General features: G+C 36.5%; 1 protein-coding gene across 1 annotated transcript in view; it reads left to right on the top strand.

Moving 5' to 3' along the window:
- EED (embryonic ectoderm development) overlaps positions 1 to 19,928 on the top strand; it is a 40,781-nt gene extending 20,853 nt beyond the window's left edge. Inside the window, exons 7-12 of the mRNA XM_049889607.1 lie at positions 1,944 to 2,035; positions 5,094 to 5,227; positions 7,321 to 7,426; positions 17,461 to 17,619; positions 18,583 to 18,656; positions 19,588 to 19,928. Of these exons, the coding sequence (XP_049745564.1) occupies positions 1,944 to 2,035; positions 5,094 to 5,227; positions 7,321 to 7,426; positions 17,461 to 17,619; positions 18,583 to 18,656; positions 19,588 to 19,714 (692 nt within the window). The 3' untranslated portion in view covers positions 19,715 to 19,928. The remainder of the gene's footprint in view (positions 1 to 1,943; positions 2,036 to 5,093; positions 5,228 to 7,320; positions 7,427 to 17,460; positions 17,620 to 18,582; positions 18,657 to 19,587) is intronic.
- Positions 19,929 to 21,539: the final 1,611 nt, after the last annotated feature.

The following is a 21,539-nucleotide window of genomic DNA, read 5'->3' as shown; positions in this document are numbered from 1 at the left end:
ATCGACTTGACGGCACTGGGTTTTTGGGTTTGTGAATTTGATCCTGTGTAGATCTTAGAAGAGCATAATGCACAGAATTATTTTTAACCAGCCAAACAGTGGACTCACCTCAGATCTCCATCAGCTGACTTGGATAAACAAAATGTGGCATATTTTCATACTGTAGAATAGTATTTGGCAATAAAAAGGAATAAAGTACTGATATATGCTACAACATGGGTGAACCTTGAAAGTGTAAGTGGAAGGGTTGGACATAAAAAGCCATATATGGTGTGGTTCCATTGGTATAAAATGGTCAGAATAGGCAAGCCTATAGAGACAAGGTAGATTAGTGGTTGCCTAGAGATAGGAGGTTGCAGCAGGTAGGGAACGGGTACAGAGTTTCTTTTGGAGGTGATGAAAATATTCTAAAACTGATTGTGGTGATGGTTGCTAAATGAATAATATCTTTTATAAGAATTAGTACAAAGCTGGTTCCTATGAGGCAGAGGTTAAAGGTGTTAAAATGTCCAGCTTTTGCAAACTGCTACACCACTCCATCATCTCTAACATTAACCACTCCTCCCATCTTTGGGCTTGGTAATTTAATGGAACGTCTCACAGAACTTCTGAACTGTACTTATAGTTAATTGGTTTATTAGGGAAGTATTGTTATAATTCAGGATCAGAAATAACTCAGGATACAGTTCTTTGATCAGGAGAGCCTCTTCTTGCCCTCTGCCTCAGCCTCTGCTGGGGGCCTTCTTAGGCAAGTGTTAAAACTCCGTGGTGTTGGGGTGGGTAAGCCCCACCTCAGCCGTCTAACATTGCCATCTCTCGTTGTCTTCCATGTTACAGCTGCTCTCTCCCTTTAAGCCTAGCAAGATGGCAAAACTGACCAATCCTGGAATTAGGGCTCCATAGTCCCTATTTGTATGATCCACTCCCATGAGGGTACCATGTACCGTATTTACATTATTAGCAAGCTATCCATTCCCCTTGGTAGACTGCAAGCACCTCATTTGCATGGTCCTACCCAGTCATTTGGTGGGAGTTAGAAAGACTGTGACTAGCTGGGCCATATTAAGTAATTCACTGCGCTGCAGTTGCACAGTTGTGTGAATATACTAAAAACCACTGAATAGTACACTTTTAATTGGACAAATTGTCTAAAGTGTGTGAATTATATAAGTAAAGCTGTTTTAAGATGAATAGAAATTTAATGAAGTACTTATTGTGATAAATAATAATGGGTTGGAACCAAGAAATCATTTTTATAGCAGTGTTAATTTCTACAACTGATACAGTATATTACTGACTCTTGGTGTTACCTATGTATGTTAATATTCAGGTACAGTATGGATGTTGTCATTTCATGCTCTGCATGGCATTTCTTAACGTTTGTTAATATCGTACATTATTTTGGTGTTAATGTTTAGTGGAAAAAGTTTACTCAGTACAGCTATGTAATTTTTAAAGGATGATTACCATACTACAAAATTGTGTCATGATATATGTAGTTTTCAGTCATAATTTGGGCTTATTGCAGAAATCTTATAAAATCTACTCAGTTCCCTTCAGTTTGTTAATGTGAGTACAGTGGAGGGGAAAGCTAGTATCTTGTTCTGTGGCATAATGTAAAAAGCTTATTTATACTAAATCCCTAAGTATTTGTTTTCTGGTCTCAAAAATGTATCTCCATCAAATTAGAGTATCAATTAAATAAAATTATTTCAAAGATCATATAAATATTACTTATCCTGAAAGTTGGAGCTCCTGCCTATTTAATTTTATATGTGATCTAAATATTTAGGTCACCGTATAATGTGGATTCCGTTTTTAGTCTTTACTGCACGTAACTTAATGTAAGTCCAACTCACTTTTGTAGTTTTTACTTCTTTGAGGTTTTGAAAGTCCATAATGAGTGATAAAAGATAATGTTAATTTTTTTGTTTTCATACTAGATCATGCTTTGCGATTATGGAATATCCAAACGGACACTCTGGTGGCAATATTTGGAGGTGTAGAAGGACACAGAGATGAAGTTCTAAGTGCTGTAAGTCAAAAGCAGAGACCTTCAGGTTTTCATAGCCGAACAATCACCGTAGAACTCTCCTTATAGAAAGCATATGGTTTGTTTTTATATAGCTCAGCAGGTAGACATTTCATTTATTTCTGACATAGAAAATTTTGATTATATAGCTGAAGGATTAAAGCAAATAAAAGTTCTTTATTCTTTTGTCTTTTAATTACTTGTACTTTATACTGGCTTCTAGATTCTCATGAAAGAGTATTACGAACTTGTTTCTTTCCTTTATTAATCTAAAATCACAAAGTTAACTTTTGTTTTCCTGTTTCTCCCTTATCAAAGAAAAGAATTAAACTGGTTATTCTTTAAGCAACTTTTTCATATTTCATTTTAAGTTAAAATGTAAGTTATCTGCTTTTAGCAAGTGTTTTATTTTGCTCACACTGAGTTTCAGATAACGTGTTTCCAGCTCCTTTGGGGTGGCATGGTGCTATACAAACATAATCATTTCGATTGTCTTTAAAGATAATCAAATATTATCTTTATATTGATCTATTATAATGATATAGTACAAGTGTTTTTAGACAGATTGCAGTTTTTCACATTATTTTAGCTTACCTTACAATCATTTATAGCTTGAGATTTCCATGCTCTTCAGTTCTTTTTCATTAAACTCTGTGAACAGGCACTATATTTTGAAACATACAGCATTTATTTTGGAGCCGAGGTGGAGCAGTGGTTAAGAGCTTGGCTGCTAACCAAAAGGTCTGCCATTCAAATCCATCAGCTGCTCTTTGGAAGCCCTATGGAGTAGTTCTTCTCTGTCCTGTAGGGTTGCTATGAGTAGGAATCGACTTGATGATAACGGGCTTGGTTTTTGTTTGTTTAGCATTTATTTATTTTGAGGCTTTTGTATGGAAAATTGCCTTGAAAAGATCAGAAACAAATTTTATTTGGAGGAAAATCAGGTCAAAATAAAGCAAAATTGTTGCCATATAATTCTCTGTAACTAACAAGCCGATGGCTGAATTTATTCATTTGGTTGTTTTGCTTCCTGCTCAGGTAACAACAGATTTTAATTATTATATAAATGAGTGTGCTGTGTGTGTACTTTATGTTTTTTTTGCTTGTAAAAAATCATTATTTTATAGTTTTCCTTTAAAAACTTTTTATTATTATTTTTTGTTGTTCTTAGAATACACACAACAAAAGAAGCATGTAGCATTTTAATTGGAGGTACTGAATATTCCTATGGTTGGGGTTTGTATGCCTTTGTGAGAATCATACCTACCTTATAATACCTTATCAACTTGAATCTTCTGAAAGTTAAAGTAGTATTCTACACCTGCCTTTATGTGTACAGGAGCCAAACCTACCATCCTTTATCAAGAACTCCAAAATTAGAATTACTGACTTTTATGGATGTCTTGTCTGTTGGCAGTCCTGAGTAATTAGGAGAAGTAGCAGCAACCAGACTTGTGTGAATTCAGTCAACATCTAAGCTTCTAAAAAAGCTTCTAGGCTCTTATAAAATAGTGTCCATTATTAATCCCGAAGGTTGGATTAACACAAAATATCTAGGTTAGTAATGAAAAATATCTCCCTTAAATAGAGCCCTCCAATGTTATTTCTTTACATGAGAGCAGGAAACATTGTGTGCTTCTGTATTACAGGAGGTAACTGCTAGAAAGAGTGATACAATATGTGAGATATTCATTAACCCATTATGTGCCTTGTGCTAAATAGCTGTCATTGAACAAAATTTTATGATTTTGATCACTTTACATTTCTCTGCCAAAGAGAAATGACAACTTCATTTTTAGAATTCTGGGTTGTTAATGTTTTGTTTAAGAAATCCTCTTTTTTTGTTTAAGGATGTGATGTTTTAACATCTCTGAGCCTCTGTGTCTTTATGAAGCAAGGTGGTTATAATAGATCGTCTCTTAGGTACCTATTAAAAAATATTTCAAATAAGAATATTAAAATATGTGATTTTGTTTATTTGATGTTTTTTCTTTATTCGTTTTTAAAATGAACTCTAAAACCACTGTCACTCTTGGAAATGTTTTAACTTAGAAGTACAGATAAAAATTGTTTAAGGACTCATTGCAGTTTCACACACACAATGATTTCACTGCTTTATCAGAGTTAGACAAGGCATAGTTGATAGTTATGTTTGTCATTTTGATGATTTTGTAGTATTTTTAGAGTTTTAATAGGAAATACAATTTAAAGTACCTGATTAAAGAGGCCAGCTTTTCTTGTTAGAGGATCATTCATTGGCTTCTTACATTTTAGTCAAGGGTGATTGTTTGAACCATAACCTCAGATAATTTTTTTGGGTTTTACCTGTATAAAGTTAGTAAGAGTTACAGTCAGCATATGAAACAATGTAATTTCAGGTTCTTGTGTCATAAAAAAATTATTTTACATCAGTATTCCATTTACCTTCAAAATGATACAAAATATTTAAAAATAATATAATAGATAAAACTAATTAATTAAAAATAATTTATTTTCTTGGCTTCCATATTGTAAAAGCTCATGTTGTTTGGTGGTGGTGAACCTAGATACAAATGATTCAAAACTTTACTTTTTTGTTGTTGTTTAGATTGTGATTTAGGTGAAAGGTTACGTAGCAGATTAGTTTCTCATTAAACAGTTAATACACAAATTGTTTTGTGACACTGGTTGCCAGCCCGGAGATGTGTCAAAACTCTCTTCTTCTCCACCCCAGGTTCCCTTTTTCCATTCATACAGTTTTCCTGTCCCTTCTTGCCTTCTCGTCTTTGCTTTTGGGCTGGTGTGCCCATTAGTCTTGTATACATGATGGAACCATGAAGCACGTCCCTTATGTGTGTAATTGTTGGTGCTATAGACCTGTCTGATCTTTGGCTGAAGGGAAAACCTTACATCTTGGAAGTAGTACACAATCTGATTTATGGCCCACATAGATGGAATCTAAAATGTAGTTAGTATTGTGGTTTAAATATAGTTTTGACTATTTTACATCAGGTAAAAATTGGATATAGTTATTTGGGACTGTAATTTATATACTTATTTTAAATTTTTATTTTATATACAGGATTATGACCTTTTGGGTGAAAAAATAATGTCCTGTGGTATGGATCACTCTCTTAAACTTTGGAGGATTAATTCAAAGAGAATGATGAATGCAATCAAGGAATCCTATGATTATAACCCAAATAAAACTAACAGGTAACAGTCGTGGTATTTAAAACAATTTCCTCTCATACACTGTTGGATAGGTGTATTTTCCTTTCTTCCAAAATTGTTCTATAAGCCTCCAACACTAAGTTTAGAAGCCGCTTTCAATGGCCGTCGAGATTTAGTCCCCATAACATGTTGTTATGTGCCATTGAGTCGATTCTGACTCACAGCAACTCTATAGGACAGAGTAGAACTGCCCCCATAGGGTTTCCAGAGAGCAGCTGGTGGAGTCAAACTGCTGACCTTTTGGTTAGCAGCCAAGTTCTTAACCATTGTGCCACCAGGGTTCCTACCGTAACATGAAACGAATCTATTTAAAAAGGAAGTTCTTTATTTTTAATGTAATATGTTTGTGGTTCAGTCATTTAAATCTCTTTTAAATTGAGTTTTCATCTTAATTTATTAGCATATTTTACCTTTTTATTAGGTGTGTATATACTTGGCCTTTTAAACTATAAATGTAGAAATTTCCAATCAACTTAAAGTGGGGTTCTTTAATTCATAATATATGCTTTTCCTTTAAATGATAGTCACTTCATTAACTAATAAAGAAAATTCAAAAGAAGAGCTTTGCTCCATGGTATTATATGGGTTGGGGAATTTTGTCATTTTTATAATATTTTTTGCCCTCTATCTTTTCAGAACCTTACCAGGCTATCATCACTTTCACTATTAAATGTCATATGTCTGTGTATGTTAATTTTGTATTTTGTTTTGGCAAAGAGCTAGAGTTTATTTTCTGATTATCAAGCCAGATTGTTAACAGATTCTTAGTTAAATTTATAAGCATCAGTAAATATTTCAGTGCACTAACATTCATTAGATCTCAGTGGCCTCTAAAAATTAGTATAACTTTTAAATTTCTATTTTAAAACAGGCCAAAAAAAAAAAAAAAACTCAATGCCGTCGAGTCGATTCCAACAGGCTAACATATTAAAATTATTGTTTCATTTTTTTTTCTAGAGCTTTGGAGTAAATACACATCTTTCATAGTTTACAGGAAATTACATTTTCTCCTTGAACAGGGTTTAGCCATAAGGTTATAATATGTACTTGGCTAAAAAGCAATTAACATAATTAAAGCAGAGTTAAAATTTTAGATCAATAATAATATTTGAATGTTTTACAAACAAAAGATCCCAGAATTTGAATTGAAAAAGTTGTTTGAGATCATTCGGCCCAACATCATTTTTATATATGTGGGAAGGGTACATACATATCAGGTGCCTAAGACACGGCTATATAATTCATGTCATATCATAGTTCTACAGTTATTTCAATATTAAAAAGTGAGTCACTTATTTGATGAGAAATGTTAGATTTATTACTAATTAGCCAACTCCAGAATTGGTGGCAGCTTGTTTTCTCACAAATATCTTGGAAAAAAAAATTTGGTTCTAGTGATAGGATCCTGTAAAGATGACAGCCTAGGAAACCCTGTGAGGCAGATCTGCTTTGTCACATGGGGTTGCCATGAGTTGGAAGCAGCTCAGCAGCGCCTGACAACAACAAATGCAGTAGTTACTTGGGAAAAGTCTGAGCTAATAAATGTCAGACTTCTGTTGTCATTTTCAGAAATTATCTCTCCTCTAACCTTCGGAATGATGTCTCATTGTTCTTAGGAAGATGACTGTCATTTAAAATATTCTAGTTATGTTTATATTCATAGACCATTAATGAGTAGTTTTAAAGGATTGATTAGATGTCTTAGTATTATTTTCTATGAGAAACGTTCTCTGCTGCAATCAAGTGTCTTTGCTTATCATTGGTTAGGATAGCTAGAATTGAAGTGATTAATTTGGGTTTATGTATAGTAACAGGCAGGAAGTTGGCAATTTTTATAAATGAAAATTCATAAGACAAAAACAAAATTGAATGTGAGAGCCAGTAATCGGGAAAAAATACGAAACAGAAATGGAATGAGACTTCAGCTCCCAGTGAACAAATAAGAAGGTATTCATTATGTAGGAAAACAGAAATTAATAGTCATCTATTTTATTTTTTCAAAGTTTTATAAGTCTAAAAATGAAAATTAGTGGTTCTGCTGTACTTGAGTTCTGACATTTTCATTCTTTCTTCAGGCCATTTATTTCTCAGAAAATTCACTTTCCTGACTTTTCTACCAGAGACATACATAGGAATTATGTCGATTGTGTGCGATGGTTAGGCGATTTGATACTTTCCAAGGTATAGTAACTGCTGTTAAGCTGTATTTCCATTGTGTGTGTGTATGTGTGTGTGTGTGTGTGTTGGAACTTTGTAGGGAGTTAGGTTTTTAATGCAAGTGGTTAAATAGCAGATAGGAAGTTGCTCCCCCCCCCAGCAAGTCCTGATATTTTGATAAATTTAGAAACTTGTTTTACACATAAAACATCCCAGTGACTTACTACCGTTCCTTATGCTCCGATAGGAGACCCTGGGTGGTTCGAATGTTGATGCACTCGGCTGCTCACTGAAAGGTTTGAGGCTCAGTTGTATCCAAAGGCGCCTTACAGGAAAGCCCTGGTGGTCTGCTGTCCAGAAATCAGAAAACCCTGGGGAGCCCAGCTCTCCTCTGACACACAGGCGTTGCGATGAGTCAGAATTAACTTGATAGCATCTGTTTTTGGGGGGGGGGGGGGGTGTTGCTTGGAGCCACGGTGGCGCAGTGGTTAAGAGCTACAGCCGCTAACCTAAGGTCGTCAGTTCGAATCCATCAGCTGCTCCTTGAAAACCCTGTGGGGCGGTTCTGCCCTGTCCTATAGAATTGCTGTGAGTCAGACTCGACTCAACAGCAGTGGGTTTGGTTTTCATGCTCTTATTACATGTGCTGACATTGTAGTCTGATATCTGATGTTGTAAATTAACCATATTAAAAGCCAGTAGGGTTTTTTTTTGGGTATGTTTTTGTGCATTTCAGTAAAATTTTGTTTACAAAAGAAGACGGCTGGTGTTGGCTCGCAAGCTGTAATTTGCCAACTCATGCTCTAACATATTGATGGAAATATATATATATTTTTTCCTGATTATTTAGAAAGATTATGTGTGATGCCATCTGAACACTTTGGATTGTCAAATTGGAGAGATAGTTAAACAGTTTCTTGGTGTAAATTTCAGGACATTTCGTGTTTTCTTGGGCAGAGCCTAGTGTTTTTTTTTTTTTCTTTGTACATTTTTACTTTTTTTTAAAACTTCTGATCTTGAAATAATAATAGATTCACAGGAAGTTTAAAGGTAGTGCAGGGAGGTCCCAGTTGCCCTTCACCCAGCTTCTCCCGGTGCTCAAATCCAGGAAATTAACATTGTTACAATGTGTGTATAGTCCTCTGTCATTTTATCACATGAAGCTTGTCATTTCCGTAATGTTATATAAATGGAGTCATACAATATGGGGTCTTTTGGGACTGGCATCTTTCACTCAGCATAATGCTCTTGAGATAACATTCAAGTTGTGTGTATCGGTAGTTCTCCCTTATTGCTGAGTAGTACTCCATGGTGTGGCTGTATCACAGTTGGTTAGCGTTTGTCTGTTGTAGGACATTTTGGTTGTTTACAATTTTGGACTGTTACAAATAAAGTTGCTGTGAAAGTGGTTTACAGATTTTTGTGTGGATATAAATTTTCATTACTCTGAGATAAATGCCTAGGAGTGCAGTTGTTGGGTCATATGTCCTGGTGGCACAGCGGTTAAGAGCTCAGCTGCTAACCAAAAGGTTGGCAGTTGGAATCCACCAGCCAATTCTTGGAAACCCTATGGGGCAGTTCTACTCTGTCCTATAGGATTGCTATGAGTCGGGATCGACTCGATGGCACCGGGTTTGGTTTGGTTTTGGTATAGTTAAGTTTGTTTAGTTTTTTAAGAAACTGCCAAACTATTTTCGAGAGGGGCCGTGCCATTTTACATTCCCACCAGAAATGTATGAGAGATCCCAGTTTCTGGGAAGCTTCGCTGGAATTTGGTATTGTCACTATTTTTTATTTTAGCTGTTCTGATAGGTGTGTAGTGTTATCTCATCGTGGTCTTAATTTGCATTTGCCTGATGGCTAGTGATGTCGAACATCTTTTTGTGTGCTTATTTGCTGTCTGTATTTCCTTTTCAGTAATGTCGCTTCATATCTTTTACTCGTTTTGTAATTTGATTAGTTTTTTTTTACTTTTGAGTTTCAGAGTTCTTAAGATATTCTAAATCTGAGCTCCTTGGAAATTCTTTGGGGCAGTTCTACTCTGTCCTATAGGGTCGCTATGAGTCGGAATTGACTCGACGGCACTGGGTTTTGGGTATGTCAGATATGTGGTTTGTCTTTTCATCTTCTTAACAGGGTCTTTCACAGAGCAAAACTTAAATTTTGATGAAGTCTAATTTATCAGTTTTTTTTTTTTTTTTTAAATACTCTATGGTTGGTACTTTTGGTGTCATTTCTAAGAACTCTTTACCAAGCCCTAGATCCTAAAGACTTTTTACTGTTTTCCTCTAAAAAAGTGCAGTGTTACAATGTTTTACATTTAAATGTATGATCCATTTTAACTTCTGTGTAAGATATGAGGTTTAGGTGGAGGTTCTTTTTTTACCTATAGATATCCAGTTGCTCCAACACCATTTGTTTAAAGAATATCCTTTCCTCCATTTAGTTGCTTTTGCACCTCTGTCAAAGTTTATTGGCCATAGTTGTGTGGGACTATTTCTGGGTTTTCTATTCCATTTCATTGATCTATGTTTATCCCTCCACCAGTATTACACAGTCTTTATTACTGTATTCTATAATAAGACTTCAGATCAGGTAGAATAATTTCTCCTACTTTATTTTTTTTTCCCCAAAATTGTTTAACCAGTTACTTTGCCTTTCCATATGAATTTTAGAACAGTTTTCTCTGTATTTATAAAAAATCTTGTTGGCGTTTTGATTGGAATTTTGTTAAACGTATATATCATAATGGGGGAGAATTAACATCTTTACTATGTTGAGTCTTCCAGTCCATGAACATGGTATGTCTCTCATTTATTTAGATCTTTGATTTCTTTCATTAGCATTTTGTTGTTTTCAGCATACTACAACTGTACATGTTTTGTTAGATGTACACCTAAGTTTTTTTTTTTTTTAATGATGGAGGTATTGTATTTTTGTTTCCACATGTTTATTGCTACTATATAGAAATACAGTTGATTTTTGTATGTTGATCTTGAATTCTGCAATATAACTGAACTGCTTATTAGTCCTAGGAGGCCTTTTTTTTTTCTTTTTGTAGATTCATTGGGTTTTTCTACATAGACCATCGTTTCATCTGCAAATAGAGACAGTTTTATTTTTTCCTTTCTGAACTCTATGCCTTTTATTTCTTTTTCTTTCTGGTAAACTTCAGTACCTATGTTGAACAGCAGTGGTGAAACCAAACATCCTTTACATGTTACCAGTATTAAAGGGAAAACATCAAGTCTTTCACCATTACCATGTTTTACGCAGATAATGTGCACCTTCTGTGTTTGCCAGCTGCACCCTCCTACCACAAGGTATTTTCGTAAGCGTGCTGTGCTGATTTTGTTTTTTACAGCAACATGTGGAAGAGGATTCGCATGGCAGCGCTTGTGAGGGTGCCTCGCCGGTAGAGGGCACTTCCAGCAAACAAACACAGGAGGTGCATATTATTTGCATAAAAATACGGTAAGCATATTAGCTGTATGTTTTTTGTAGGTGTTCTATATTAAGCTGAGGGCTGTTTCCTCTACTATGAGTTTTCTGAGAGTTTTTATCGTGAATGGGTGTTGGATCTTGTCAGATGCTTTTTCTGTGTCAGTATGATCGTGTGACTGTTTTTCTTTAGCCTGTTAGTATAATGTAATGGATTACGTTGATTGATTTTTAAAGATTGATCCAGCCTTGCATCCCTGGAATAAACACTCTTGGCCATGGTGTATAATTTTTTTTATATGTTGCTGAATCCTACTTGCTGATATTTTGTTAAGGATTTTTGTGTCTATATTCATGAGGGATATTGGTCTGAAGTTTTCTTTTGCACTACTGTCTTTGTCAGGTTTTGGTGTCAGGTTAATACTGGCTTTACACAATGAATTGGGAAGTGTTTCATCTCCTGTTTTATGGAAGACATTGTGTAGAATTGATGTTAAGTTCTTATCTAAGTGGTTAATAGAATTCTCAAAGTGAAAACAACTGGGCCTGGAAGTTGTAGGGAGATTTCAAAATGCAAGTTCAATTTTCTTAGTAATGATTGGGTTCTTCAAGTTAACTATTTCATATCGGATGAGTTGTGGTAGTTTCTCTTAGTCAGTGAATTGGTCCATTTCATCTAGTGTCAAATCTATGTGTAGAGAGTTGTCGGTAAAAAAACAGTGTGCTTTTATTAGCCTTTTAATATCTGCACAGTCTGTAGTGCTCTTTTCTCATTGAAATTGGTAATTTTTGTTTCCTTTTTGTTGTCAGTTTGTCAATTTTATTGGTCTTTTCAAATAATTAGCTTTTTGTGTCTTTTTTTTTTTTGTTTTCAATTTTATAGATTTCTCCTCTTTATTATTTCTCGCCTTCTGTTTGGCTTGGCTTTATTTTGTTCATTTATTTATTTATACTAATTTTACCAGTTTCTTAATATGGAAGTTTAGATGATTGTTTTGAGACTTTTCTTCATTTCTATTGTAAGCATTTGGCTTTATAAATTTTTTTGTTACCACTGCTTTATGTGCATCCTACAATTTAAATGTGAAATGTATTGTTTAGTTTCTAGATGTTAGGAAATTTTCCTGTTATCATTCTGTAATTGATCCCTAGTTTGACTGCATTGTGATCAGAGAATACACTCTGTATGGTTTGTTGTTTTAAATTTTTTGGGAGTTGTTTCATGGCCCTATTTTGGTATATGTTCCATAGAGCTTGAAAAGAATATGTATTCTACTGTTGGGTAGAATGTTCTGTGTCAATTAGATCCTGTTGGTTGATGGTGTTGTTGAGTTCTTCTACATCCTTGTTGATATTCTGTCTACTCGTTTATTGTTGAGAGAGAGGTGTTGAAGTTTCCAATTATAATTGTGGATTTGTCTCTTTTTTCAGTTCTGTCATGTTTTGCAGTTCTGTTGTTTGATGCATATGCATTTGGTATTGCTGTCTTGGTGGCTTGGGTCTTCTATGATTTTGTGATGCTCTTTTCTTGTCCCTGGTAATTTTCTTTGCTTTGAAGTCTTCTTTATCTGATACTAATGTAGCCATTCCTGCATTCTTTAATGCTTACATGCTGTATCCTTTCTATCTTTTTACTTTCGCTCTATGTATATCATAGTTGAGGTGAGTTTCTTGTCGATGGCATATATTTGTCATATATTTTTATTCAGTCTGACGATCTGCCTTTTAGTTAATGTATTTAGACCATTTATGTTTAAGCCTTAACGTATCTATAATTATATTAAGTCTGGCATTTTATTTTTTGTCCCCCCCCCCACCTTCCTGTAGGTTACTTGAACATATTTTTAGAATTCCATTTTGATTTATCTGTAGTAGTATTTAGTGTATTCCTCTGTATAGCTTTTTTGGTGGTTGCTCTAGGCATTACATTACATATGCACATGCATAACTTACCACAGTCCACTGGTGTCAACATTTTACTAGTTCAAGTGAAGTACAGAAACCTTACTTCCTTTTGTGTTGCTTTACTCTCTGTCATTTATAATGTAGTTTTCTTAAATATTTTCTTTACACTTGGGAACCACGTCAGCGTTACAATTTTTGCTTCGGCCACCAAACATAACTTAGACTCAAGAGGAGGAGAGTATTTTATTTACTCATTGTGCTTTTTCCATTGCTCCTTTTCCCTCCTGATATTTCAAGATTCCTTCCTATATCATTTCGTTTAACCATTCTTTTAAGTAGGCCTGCTAGTGAAAAATTACCTTAGTTTTTCTTCATCTGAGAATATCTTGATTTCCCTTTCATTCCTGAAGGATATTTTCATTGACTGTAGGATTCTCAGTTGACAGTTCTTTTCTTCCAACACTTGAAAAACATTGTGCCACTTTATTCTGCCAGCCATGGTTTCTGGTGAGAAATCCACTGTCACTGGAATTTTTTTTTTCCCTTCCAGGTAACGTGTTCTTTTTGTCTTGTTGCTTTCAAGATTTTGTTTCTGTCTTTAGCTTTGAGAAGTTTGACTATGATGTGTCTTGAGGTGGTTTCTTTGGATTTATCTTGTTTGGGATTCACTCGCCTTCTTGAGAATCTGTAGGTTTATGTCTTTTGAGACATAGTATTTCCCAAATTTGGGAACTTTTCACCATTATTTGAATTCTTTTTAGCACTGCCCTCTTCTCTCTCTGGAATCCAGTGACAATAAATATCAGATTTTTTGTTTGGTCTTTGAGACTGCCCTCCCTACCCCCCTTTTTTTTTTTTGGTTCAGACTGAGTAATATCTTTTGTTCTATATTTATTTATTCTTTTCTCTCTCCTCTTCTATTTTTAAGCCATCTGCTCAGTTTTTTCATTTTGGTTATTATTTTTTTGTTCTAAAATTTACATTTGATTCTTCATATCGTTAATTTTTTTTCTGAGACTTTTATTGTTTTAAGCATGTTCATAATTGCTTTTTGAAGCATTTTTATGATGGCTAGTTTGAAATCTGTCAGAGAGTTTTAACATCTATGTCATCTCAGTGTTGGCATTTGTTTTTTCTGTTAAATTGAGATTTTCCCGATTCTTTGCATGACAAGTGATTTTAGGTTGAGACCTGGATATTTTGAATATTATGTTATGAGATTCTGGATCTTACTCAGATCTTCTCTTATAGCAGGCTTCTTCTGACATCTTTCCAGCTGGGAAAGGGGAGCACTGCCTCATGCTTGTTAATGGAAGTCCATTTTCCCTACTTGGCCTAGGTTTACTTGGGGATGGTACCTTCTTACTGCTGGGTGGGGAGGGAATTCAGGCTACCACTAGGCCTCAGTTGATACTACCTTAGCTGCGAGCAGGGATGCCTCATTACTGCTCCCCAAATGGTTTCTGCTGACACTCTGGGTGGCCAGTGAGGGGATGGTTTTGAATGTTCTCTTCACTAGGCCTCCTCTGATACCACTCCAGCCAGAGAGGAGAAGGGTCACCTCTTTACCACAGGATGCATGTCAGGGGGCAGATACTTGAGACATTTAGTTACTCCTGGGGAGGGTTCCCTACAGGGCCTTTGCTGGTTTTTGGGGGGGTCCACAATTTTTTTGTGGTGTTCAGTTGGAGTAGAGAACTTACTTTCTAAAAGTTTTCTGTCTTTCAGGCTGCCACTTGCTTGGTCTTTTGGTCAGAGAAAGCAAGTCTTTTGGGAGTGTTTTTTTTTTTGTCCACTCTGGTTAGCATTTCTCTAGCATGTAGTCTGGGGTACAGGAGGCAGAAGAAAACCCATGGAAGTTACCACCGTATTCTGCAGGTGTCAAGATTCCTAACCTGTTTGTCTTCTCTCCACCTTTCAGAGTCCTCTTATTATTTTTTTTAATGTCCAGAGGTTTTAGCTTATACTCACTCCTCACTTGTAGGCATGGTTCGATTCCAAAGACCAGGTCGTTATGTGAAAATAGAGGATGATTACATTATTATGTAACTGCGAAACCATTGAGAATCATGGCCCAGCCAGGTTGACACTTAATCTTAACCCTCACAGTCAGCGTTACTCTCACCTCACACCTTGGCATTCATTACTACCAAACGTTTGCCATTATTGCGCAAAATAGTCGGGTAGTAGAATTTTTTACTGTTGTCATAAATGCAAAATGTTGGATAACGAGATACTCAGTAAGGAGTAGGTATACTTGAGAAACCCTGGTGGCATAGTGATTAAGAGCTATGGCTGCAAACCAAAAGGTTGACAGTTTGAATCCACCAGGCGCTCCTTGGAAACCGTATGGGAAAGTTCTGCTCTGTCCTACAGGGTCGCTATGAGTCGGAATGGACTCGACGGCAACAGATTTTTGATTGAGGTGTACTTGGCTGGAAGAATAGACAAAAGTACATTCACTGCGTCATTCTGGAAGCTGAAGTAAAAAGCCAGCAGCATTAAAATTTCTGCTCTTAGAGCTTAATCAGACCACTGGGAAGAATTTCTAATTTTTGGGTGGGAGCCTAAACTAGATCAGTGGTCTCAAATCTGACTCTGCATCGACATCGAGATAATATTGTAAAAATAGATTCTTAGACCTCACCCTCAGAGATTCTGAATTTGGCACAAGGGCCTAGGCTTTTGTAATTTTAAAAGTTCTCTAGGACTTTACGTAGTCTTAAAAAACTTCATTTTGAAGTATAGCTGTCTACTACCTTGGGCAAATTCATTTTACCTCCCCTGGTGGTACAGTGGTTAAGAGCTATGGCTGCTAACCAAAAGGCCGACAGTTTGAATCACCAGCCACTCCTTGGAAACCCTATGGGGTAGTTCTGCTCTGTCCTATAGGGGCACTCTCAGTCAGAATCAACTCAACGCAATGGGTTTGGTTTTGGTTTTATGCTATAGTTATCCATAAGGGGACTCTGCTAATTAAGGATACATTACCAGCGGCACCCTGGTGGTGCAGTGGTTAAGAGCTCAGCTATTAACCAAAAACATCACCAGTTCAAATCTACCATTTGCTCCTTGGAAATCCTGTGGGGCAGGTCTACTCTGTCTATAGGGTCACTGAGTTGGAATCAACTGGATGGCAACAGGTTTTTTTTTGTTTACCAGTGCAGTCAGGAAGAAGCACTTCAGGAGCAATTTTACAATTCATCTGTTCCTGCGTACCTCTCAGAAATTGATTCAGTAGGATTGTGGCCCAGATGAGTATTTTGAGAAAACTTCCCAGGTGAATGATCCTATTGCCCGTTCTTAGTTAAGAGTCACTAGATTAGGTGGTTTCAAAGGATTCGTATAAGGACTGGGACTTTATGTAGTCTTAAAAAACTTGGAGAATACTGTTCTGACATGAGCATGTTGTGCCCTCCCTAATTTTCCTGTGGCACTGCTGTTAAACTGCTTAGATGCCAGTGAATCCCACAGGTCTGCAAGCCAGGGCTGCCACTAGTGACAGTGGAGGCTGTGTTCTGTAAAAGTCCGGGGTGGCAGTTCACCTAGACCAGGGCTTATCAACCTTGGTGCTGTAGAGGTTGAGCCAGATGATTCTTTCTTGTGAGGGTTCTGTGCATTGAAAGATGTTGAGCAGCGTCTGCAGCCTCTGCGCACTATACGATGCCACGTGTCCCCTGTGTTGTTGTTGTGTGTCGATTCCAACTCATAGTGACGCTTTGTATGATAGAGCAGAACTGCCCCATAGGGTCTCTTTGGCTGTAATCTTTACAGAAGCAGATCGCCAGGTCTTTTCTCCCGTGGAGCGGATGGTGGGTTTGAACCACACCAGCCTTTCAGTTGACAGCTGAGCGCTTAACCATTGTGCCACCAGGGCTCCTACATGTCTCCTAATGGGCAGAATTGCCCTGCCTGCACCCTTCATGTTGAGAACCACTGATATAGATGATAATAGGAATAGGGCACTGTTGGTGCAGTTGTCCTTTTGTTACAGTCTTTACTGCTTGCTGTTTAACTAGAAGTATGTACAAAGGTTTGATGTTACAGGATAGGGAAAGCCTAACTTCTCACTTTATTTCAATCCCATCCCCTTTCCTGTGTCTTGATATTAAATCGCTGCTTTTATTGCCTTATCTTGCCTTGTTAATAACCTAATCTCTAAGGCCCTTTATACAAATTAACTTTCCTGAGACATCTATTGAGTACTTACCATGTGGCGGGCATGAGGGTGAGGGATGAGCAGCAGCTAGTTAACCAGGCAAAGGGAGGCACATGTGGTTAACATTAATGGTGGAATGGACAGGAGTGTGTGGCAAGATGCGTCTAGTGCAGTAAGCAGGGCCAGATCATGAAGGGCCATGTATTACAGTACTGTGTGTTTGTAGTTTTACCTTGGCCATAAAACACTGCCAGTCTCTGAGTGCCAAAGTTTCTAGAGCTGAATATGGTTTGATCTAGAAGAGAAATTGTGACTTCCAAAATTCCAAACAATGAAATGCTTTTGTGTATTGTCTGAATCTGATAACAGATTTCTTGTCCTCAAATGTGGACATTTAGTCTGTAAATATAGATGAATATAAATCACTGTACTTAGTAGATGGATTAATCAGGTTCTAAGAGCTGCCAATTCAAAAATGACGATAGAGAAAAAGCTTTGGTTTTAATTTTTAAATTCGGTTTTACAATTAACATTTCCTTTTCTCTTTTTTTAGTCTTGTGAAAATGCCATTGTGTGCTGGAAACCTGGCAAAATGGAAGATGATATAGATAAAATTAAACCCAGTGAGTCTAATGTGACTATTCTTGGGCGATTTGATTACAGCCAGTGTGACATTTGGTACATGAGGTTTTCTATGGATTTCTGGCAAAAGGTAGCAACATTATTTCACATTTTTAAATTATTTGACTTATGAAAGGCCATTGCAGTTTTTGTTTTTGTTGTATACATGCTCTGGTTCCTTTAAGAATCTACTTTGATGTTTTATATTGATTACCTTGCCCTTCGATGCTGTTTATTCTACCTTTGTGACTGCACAACTATCTTATGAAATTGGCAATTAGGTGTCAAGTTTTACTTTCTTTAACACCTATTATTATGACATAATGTTTCATCTATGTGGGATCAAATTGACAACAGCAACTTCAAAGATCAGATAGGAAACTTAGGGGGCAGTGAGTTTATGTTAATGGGGGAGAAACAACTTGGAAAAGGAGGGTAAGAATGGTCGCACAACTTGAAGAACGCAATCAGTGTCACTAAATTGTACATGTAGAAGCTTGATGTGTTATGCTGTATATATTCTCAACAATAACAAAAATACAATAAATTATTAAAAGGGGAAAAAAGACAATGTTCCAGTGATTAGCATGTTACTTTGGTAGCTTTTTCTTAGAAAAACTTAGAGAAAAATCAAAGTGGTAGATAGAGATGAAATAATAATTATCTGAAAAATTTTTAACAAATTTGGTGCTAGGATATTTTGGTAACCAGTTACTTGGGTATTTATTTTTGTAAGAAAGCTTTGTAAGAGCTTTCTGTAGCTTTTGCTACAGTTCTTTAAGATGGGAGAGCATCATGCTAACGGTATGTGTTGTAAAGTCCTTCATAAATTTGCAAAAGGCCTTCTCATTTACTCAGGACACCTCTGTAAGTATATATTCTTAATCCTATTTACAAATCAGGAATGTAAGATTCAAAGAGATAATCAAGAGTACAGCTAGAGGCCAGAACTGAGGTTTTCCTGAAAAAAAAAAAAGATGTCTTGGAATTGCTTGTATGCTTCATAGTGTGGTGATTTGATTAATTTGTTGTATTTTTAAATATGTTCACACAGATGCTTGCATTGGGCAATCAGGTTGGCAAACTTTATGTTTGGGATTTAGAAGTAGAAGATCCTCATAAAGCCAAGTAAGTATTTAGACGTGTTAATAATTTCTTTTTCTCCAAAATTTTTTTGCCAGTATATAGGAAACAATTGACCCTTAAAGCAGTTTTAACATTTCCTAGTTTCAGAGAGCTTAAAACAATTTTTTAATCTAATAATGATTGTTTTTTTAAGTACTCAGTGATGTTATTTCTCTTTTTATGTAAATTATATGGTGCCTTTTGGACTTAAAATATACCCAAATTAAAAAAAAATTTTTTTTATGAAATTTGAGATTGAGCTTTGTAAAAATGGTGTGGGGTCACTGTCTGACCTCCTCTAACTTCACAAGGGGAAAGGTGAACCAAGATCAAGAGCCCAAGACTGATTGCTATGATGGAGAGGTCAGATAAGCCTCCTCTCTCAGCCATCTTTACTAATTCTGACAACAACCGTCCCTCACACAGCACTCTCTACTTCCTGCTATGTTCGATAACTCATTGCAGTGTCCACACACAACTTATAGACTGTATTCACGATTATGGGGTTTATTAGCGAGGTAACTGGTACAATTCAGGCTCACGAACACTCAAGATACAGTTCTTTAATCAAGACAGCCTCTTCCCAACCGAGCTTGCAGGCATGCCTCTCCCTGGCCCTTAGCCTCTGCCCAGACACATTCTACTTTCTCTCTCCATGGGCCAGGATGCCCACCACGCTGTCCCCTGTTACCGGGGTCTCTCCTTCCTTGGTGGTGGTGGGCCACAGTTATCACAGAGTCCCACCCAATCACCTGGATAAGAGTTACAAGACCATGGCTAGAAAGGCCACACACAAAAGTAATCAATCCATCGTAAGCTTGTATTCTGATTTTAAATGCTTTCCATTTGCTTTATGACACTTGTTCATTTTCTCATGTACTGTTTAAGTTAGATACTAAGAAGTATTTAACTTGTTGGCCTGTTTTTTCCCTAGATGCACGACACTAACTCATCATAAATGCGGTGCTGCTATTCGACAAACCAGTTTTAGCAGGGACAGCAGCATTCTTATAGCCGTTTGTGATGATGCCAGTATTTGGCGCTGGGATCGACTTCGATAAATTAACTTTTTTTCTAATCAAAATTAAAAGAGTTTTGTCTGTATACAATAGAATCTTTTAATGTATCTTGCTAGTAGGGGCACTTAGAGCATTTAGAGTTGTCTTTCAGCATTCAATCAGGCTGAGCTGAATGTAGTGATGTTTACATTGTTTACATTCTTTGTACTGTCTTCCTGCTCAAATTCTACTGCTTTTAATAAAATTTATTTTTATAAAGCTGTGTTATTTTATTTTCATTGTGATAAAATGCTGAAAATAATAAAATTATGCTTTTTTGCAGTGATCGTTTTTTTTTGTAGTGCTCATAACTGGAGAAAGCTATATCATGTAGAGGTTAAAAGTGGGCTGTGCTCATAATTATGCACCTTGGATAAGTAACTGATCCAATCTGTGCCTTAGTTTTCTCATGTATATTACACGGATAATAATACCTACTCCACAGGGTTGTAGTGAGGACCAAATAATTTAATACATGTAAGGAGTGCTGGTGGTACAGTGGTGAAGTGCTTGCCTGCTAACTGAAAGGTCAGTGGTTCGAATGCACCAGCTGCTCCACAGGAGAGATTATAGCCTAGGAAACCCTATGGGGCAGTTCTACTCAGTCCTATAGGGCTGCTATGAGTCAGGATCAACAGCAACGAGTTTTTAAGGCCATTAGAGCAGTACTTAACATATACCAAAAACAACAAATAGTTGCTCTCGAGGAGACTGCAACTAATGGCAATCCCGAGTACATCTGAGTAGAACTGTACTCCATAAGGTTTTCAATGGCAGATTTTTGGGAAGTTCATCACCAAGCCTTTTTCTTCTGAGATTACTCTGGGTGGACTCAAATCCCCAACTTTCTGGTTAGCAGCCAAGCATGTTAACCATTGGCACTACCCAGGGACTCACTTAACATGTAGTAAACCTTAAATACATTTTATATTGTTGCTTATTCCTATTGGAAATTGTATATCCTATGCATTAATGTTTTTTAATTTCTTCTGTAGTATTTTTGTAATAAATATGCTTAAAACCATATAGAACTAGATGATTAGAATAATGTTTTAATAGTCTACAGTTTTTAAAAAAATTGTTGCCATTGGATTTCCAAGTAGGCCATTAGTAACTTAAGTGCAAATATTATCATTAGGGCAAATGAGGCGAGGAGATAGACACCAAATGCAGTGGGTTGAAAAATGAATGAAAGGGGGAATATGTCCATCTAGTGAGTTGTTGCCCCTTTTTCTAGAAGAGTAATTGTTGGGAGATATGTATATTGAGATCATAGGGTTGAGAGTAGTTGATTGTTTTGTACCAAAGGACACACTGCCATGCATTTATGGGTATGAGGACAAGAAAACAGTAGCAAGAATGAAACTGATAAATGAGATCAGAAAACCCTAAAAAAGGACCAAAATCACACGTGGAGAGGTTAACCTGAAGCAGAGGAAATAAAGTCTTTTCTAATGTAGTTTGGAATAATTGATTAGTGATGCTGAAATGTTAGCTTAATTAAAGAAAAAATGTGTCAAGATATGTTGTTAGGTGCTGTAAAGTTGGTTCCGACTCAGCGACCCCATGCACAACGGAACGAGACACTGCCCCGTCCTGTGCCATTCTTAAAATCGTTACGCTTGAGCGCATTGTTGCAGCCACTGTCAATCCACCTCCTTGAGAGTCTTTCTCTTTTCTGCTGACCCTGTACTTTCCCAAGCATGATCTTCTCCAGGGACTGATCCCTCCTGACGACATGTCCAATGTATGTAAGACACAGTCTCGCCATCCTTGCCTCTAAGGAGCATTCTGGTTATACATTCTTCCAAGACAGATTGGTTCTTTT

Source organism: Elephas maximus, chromosome 7 (assembly GCF_024166365.1).
Source record: "Elephas maximus indicus isolate mEleMax1 chromosome 7, mEleMax1 primary haplotype, whole genome shotgun sequence".
In the NCBI taxonomy this organism is placed as follows: domain Eukaryota; kingdom Metazoa; phylum Chordata; class Mammalia; order Proboscidea; family Elephantidae; genus Elephas; species Elephas maximus.
This window is presented reverse-complemented; position numbering and strand designations above follow the sequence as displayed.